The following is a 5,000-nucleotide window of genomic DNA, read 5'->3' as shown; positions in this document are numbered from 1 at the left end:
GGGAGTTCAGTCCAACCTGTGTTGGGCAACGAAGGGAGGGTTGGAGTGATGGATCTGAGGGGTGGAGTAGTGGGGGGGGGGGGGGGGGGGAGACACAGAGGGAGAGAATTGAGGTAGAGAGGTAATGGACTAAAGAAGGGAGGGAAGCATGGAGACAGAGAGAGAGAGACAGCGAGAGAGAGAGAGAGAGAGAGAGAGAGAGAGAGAGAGAGACAGAGAGAGAGACAGAGAGAGAGACAGAGAGAGAGAGAGAAGTTAAAGTTATAGAGATAAGAGGAAATGAAGCGAGAAGCAAAGAGTGGGTGAGGAAGAAACAATTAAGTGCAGAAAATAGACAAGGCCACTGAAAGGAGCTCCGCTGGTGTAATTACAGTCAGGTGTGTCTCTGTTACACCGACATGACACACACGCGCACACACGCACACACACACAGACACACACACACACACACACACACAGACAGATGCATCCCCTAACACTGTGTGATGAAGAGGAAAAGGATGTAGATGCTGCGATTCCTCAGTGGAAACAGGGGCAACAGCACTGCTGCAATAAATCACTGTCCACCGGAGCATCATTAAACAGCGAGCCGGCCCTCGCCTCACAACTCCGTCTGCCGAGCCTGTGTCACGTTGCACCCTGTTACTTCACTACCCTGAAGACGCAACACAACCCCTCCACCGTGCAGAGCCTCTTGGCTTTAAGCGGTCCATTCACGTTATTATATGCAATTTATTCTCTCTTCATCCACTCTCTCTTCAGGTCAAGTCCAGGATGTCAATGACAACTTTAGACACCGAGGTAAACATACACGTACACACAAACACAAACACACATGCACACATAAACACACATGGCAAAACACATTTCAGCAGTCAGAGTTAGCCGTATCTCTCCCGGATCAGGGGATCTTTACAATGTCAGCGACATGGCCTTCATGTGAACACCGCTACATGCGTCAAGACCCCTACCCTTTATGATAGCTATGATGACTGGAGCGTGTCAAGTGGTCCATGCCCCCCAGACTCACACACACTCTTGGGTTGGGATGGGGGGAGAAAAGCCAGGGAGACAAAAGCGCCACAACCGCTCAGCCTCAGCCTTGGCCTAGCGGAGGTCAAAGGTCACTTGTCAAGGCCAGCGGTTCACAGATGCACAAGTGTTTGTTTGTTAGAATTCCGCGTAAGGCTGAAAAGGTTGCGGAGACTGGGACTTTTCATTCAACCTTGTCACGCTCTCAAAAAGCTGTGCGCGCTATTTTTACGTGGAAGCCATCGGAGCATCCCGGGCCACTGAAAAGAAGCCAGCCTTCTATTAAGGTCAAGCCGTTTTTCCCATCAAAGGTTTTCAGTTCAATTTTCCCCCTAGGGTGCATTCATCTTGCATCCATTGTGCGTTGTAAACACAAAGCCGATTGGCCCCAGAAGCGCACGATGACAGAATTACTTCATTTTTACACAGATGAGGTCCATTTTAGCCCTCTATTCTGATGCTCTCCTGGAGCTCAGAACCGATGAACTTTCCGAATATTCCCCATTGAGGCAAAGTGTTAGACGCCTTTATGGCACTCGGGGTGTCTTTAAAGTCTCTTTATTCCCGCGTTTGATTCATCGGTTCCTCCTCTTGCTTCTCCAGGCGAGCGTGAAGGGCAACGGTCGCCTGGTCCACGGCTACCCCTCCATCATCGAGAAGAAGAAAGGCCCGGAGGAGGAGGGGGGGGGCGAGGAGGAGGTGGAGGAGGAGCAGGACAACAACCATGAAGAGGAGGGAGACGAAGATGACGATGGCGAAGAAGAGGCGGGGAGTCCCTCGCCCGCGCTGGAGTGGGACCAGGTGGTGTACCTGAGGGACGGCGACAAGGGCCCGGGCCCCGGCGGGAAGGGCCCCGGGGGGCCCCGGAGGAAGAGGAGGAGTCAGCGGGGGGCCCTGGTCACCCTGGACCCGTTGAACCTCAGCCCCAGGTGGGTGAGAGCAGGGCGCTGCTGGCCGGGCCGCTGGTGTCCGCACTGGGACCATCCGTGTTCCCAGCGCTCACAAAGCAGTTCTCCCTTTGGTTCCTCACAGTTTGTCTGTCGTTGTCTTGTCACTTGTTTCTCTTTGCCTTTCTCTTCCTTTTGTTCAGTTTATCACTCTCTCTCTCTCTCTCTCTCTCTCTCTCTCTCTCTCTCTCTCTCTCTCTCTCTCTCACTGATAAACCCTCTCTCTTTTCCTTTGTTCTCTCTCTCTCTTACCTACTACTACTGGTGGTGGGGAGTGAGGTCCCCCCCTTCACTGTGAAGTGTCTAGAAAAGCGCTATATCAATTAAATCAAATCTCATTAATTATGACTAACCCTCTCTTGGTCTCTCTCTGTCCAGGGTCGTGGACGGTACGGAGGACATCGAGGGTCAGGAGGGCTCCCCGGCCTTCTCCTACCCCCCCGGCCTGGCCTGCCCCGGGGCTCCGGCCTCCGCCACAGGTCTCAGCGTTACTGTTTGATTAACACTGATCGTTAATATACTCTGAGAGAATTCACATTTGTGTGTCAGTCCTGCACCTCTCAGTATACTGTGATTTCCATGGGGCTCAGACCGAAATGCCTCTGGATGCAAATGGATAGACGACAACTTATCAGAGCACCACAATGCGTCACACATCAGAGGCAGCCATCTTGGTTGTTTGGGAAAAGGCGCTCCTCTATACAGCCGTCCAATCAAGCCCCGCCCATTTTAGATAGACGGTCGTGATTGGTCCGACCCAGGCCTGCTGGAAACATGTCTAAACGGGAGGGGGGGGGGGGGGGCGGGGGGGGGGGGGGGGGGGGTGCCCAGACCAACATGCCGGAGCAAATAAACCATGAGCTGGCAGATTAGTCTGGCTCCCAGAATAGATGTGCCAGAAGGCGGGAATCGAACTGTCCTCGTGGGCGTCGCCCGTCGCCTGTTCTTCTTCTCAGGGGTTTTGTTGCGTGTGAATTTGCGTCAGGTGCAAGACACATGTCCTCCCTCATCCACAAGAGACGCAGGTTAGGCTAATTCGGGGGGAGAGAAGATTGACGATGGGGTGTGAATAAATTGTGGCTCCCCAAACCCCGCTTCCTCCCTCCCCCCCCCTCCCCCCCCCCCCCCCCCCCCTCCTCCCCCATAATGGACTGGCATCCTATTTAAGGCGGTCTTCCTCCATAGCCTATCCTCATAGACATCCTAGTTTGGCTCCACCCACTGACGCTGTTCAGCAGGCATAAAGCCACGCTGCCGTCCTAGAATGGGCCGCGTGCATGCCGGCCGCTTCAGCCCTGAAACGGCCCGTTTGTCATTGACGTCGCCTCTTAACGTTGTAGTGATGTCGTTCCAGACATGCTGCAGGTCAGCACCGCAGAGCTCGCAGCCAAGGCAGAGGAGACCAGAGGCCAGCTACGACACCTCGACCAGGAGGTAGGACCCTGGGTGTGTGTGTGTGTGTGTGTGTGTGTGTGTGTGTGTGTGTGTGTGTGTGTGTGTGTGTGTGTGTGTGTGTGTGTGCCAGTTTGGCTCCACCGTGACTCGACCCGGTGTTCTGTGACTCAGGTGAGCTGCGGGTGTGCCAGGTACGTACACCATACGGTGTCAGCGGCGGCAGTAGATGGTTAGGGGGTGGAAAGGGATTGGGACAGTTTGGAAGAAATTCAACATTCCCAATGATGAATTGGTGGGTGGCCTAAAGGAAGCTGCTGCCATGATTACATGGTAGTAGGATAAAGCATCTTATATTGCTTTTGACTCTTGATCATTTTGTCTCGCGTGTGACGAAATACTGCACACACACACACACACACAGAACATTTGTCATGTGGTACCCTATGGTTTTGATTGGCGGGTGGCTAAATTGACATTCGACTTTTGGCAGGAGAGTTGGTGTGTGTCTGTCCCCCTGCGGAGTCCCTCTCTGTCACCTGGGCTGAGCAGATAGAGGAAGAGGAAGGAAGAGTACAAGAGAGAGAGACATGGAGAGAGAGAGAGAGAGAGAGAGAGAGAGAGAGAGAGAGAGAGAGAGAGAGAGAGAGAGAGAGAGAGAGAGAGAGAGAGAGACTGATAGAGATAGAGAGAGACTGATAGAGATAGAGAGAGAGAGAGAGAGAGAGAGAGAGAGAGAGAGAGAGAGAGAGAGAGAGAGAGAGAGAGAGAGAGAGAGAGAGAGAGTGAGGTGATTGTGGAGAAGCAGTTCATATGGAGGAAAAAAGAGGGAGCCACAGTGGGATAAAATATAATGACTCGGCAATCTCACATGTGAATGCACACAAACACACGCACATACAGAGACACACACATACACAGACACACCCACACACACATACACAGACACACACATACACACACACGCACACACACACACACACACACACACACACACACACACACACACACACACCACACCAATATCTGCACCTCTCACACTCCCCCTCTGTCTCTCTGTCTGACAGCCTCTCTCAGTATGGTTGTGCAGGTTGAGAATCCAGCCTTTGAACTGTCGAAACCGGTCACCACCGGATACAGGTGGAAGGAGGCTTATGTCGGCCTGGCCTCTCCGTCCTCAACTTGGTGAAACACACGTGCACACACTCACAGTCTAAACCACATGCTGACACAGAGTGGACCATGACAAGCACTCAGGATGCTGAAAATGAAAAATCCAATCTGAAATAGACTGACTACTGTATGACAAAGTAAAGGGAAATACAAGCAAAACAAATGTCAGAGAAAGTTCACAGACGTCGATTCTAAAACAGCAGATTAAGTATAGGTTTAGTAAAATGTCGGGAGGGGTAAATTGATTCTTCAACAAATAAGCACGGTTATAAATAGATAAATAATCAGACAAAACAATGCATCCTGGCAGGTCTGCCAACGCAACCATGAATACAAGACTTGGTTATAAACATTTAAGGTAACTCCTGTTATTAACTAGAGTCTGACATACATAACATTACTCTTTTGTGTCAAAGTACAACAAATCGCTATTTCCTATTCACCTTTTGTGAGTTT

The 5,000-nt window shown here is 51.6% G+C and overlaps 1 protein-coding gene across 1 annotated transcript in view; it reads left to right on the top strand.

The window, feature by feature from the left end:
* The window catches only part of kcnh8 (potassium voltage-gated channel, subfamily H (eag-related), member 8), a 44,391-nt gene extending 39,925 nt beyond the window's left edge, over positions 1 to 4,466 (top strand). Inside the window, exons 12-18 of the mRNA XM_030347726.1 lie at positions 763 to 801; positions 1,636 to 1,961; positions 2,358 to 2,458; positions 2,965 to 3,004; positions 3,320 to 3,413; positions 3,546 to 3,565; positions 4,439 to 4,466. Coding sequence (XP_030203586.1) covers positions 763 to 801; positions 1,636 to 1,961; positions 2,358 to 2,458; positions 2,965 to 3,004; positions 3,320 to 3,413; positions 3,546 to 3,565; positions 4,439 to 4,466 — 648 coding nt within the window. The remainder of the gene's footprint in view (positions 1 to 762; positions 802 to 1,635; positions 1,962 to 2,357; positions 2,459 to 2,964; positions 3,005 to 3,319; positions 3,414 to 3,545; positions 3,566 to 4,438) is intronic.
* Positions 4,467 to 5,000: the final 534 nt, after the last annotated feature.

Source organism: Gadus morhua, chromosome 22 (assembly GCF_902167405.1).
Source record: "Gadus morhua chromosome 22, gadMor3.0, whole genome shotgun sequence".
In the NCBI taxonomy this organism is placed as follows: domain Eukaryota; kingdom Metazoa; phylum Chordata; class Actinopteri; order Gadiformes; family Gadidae; genus Gadus; species Gadus morhua.
This window is presented reverse-complemented; position numbering and strand designations above follow the sequence as displayed.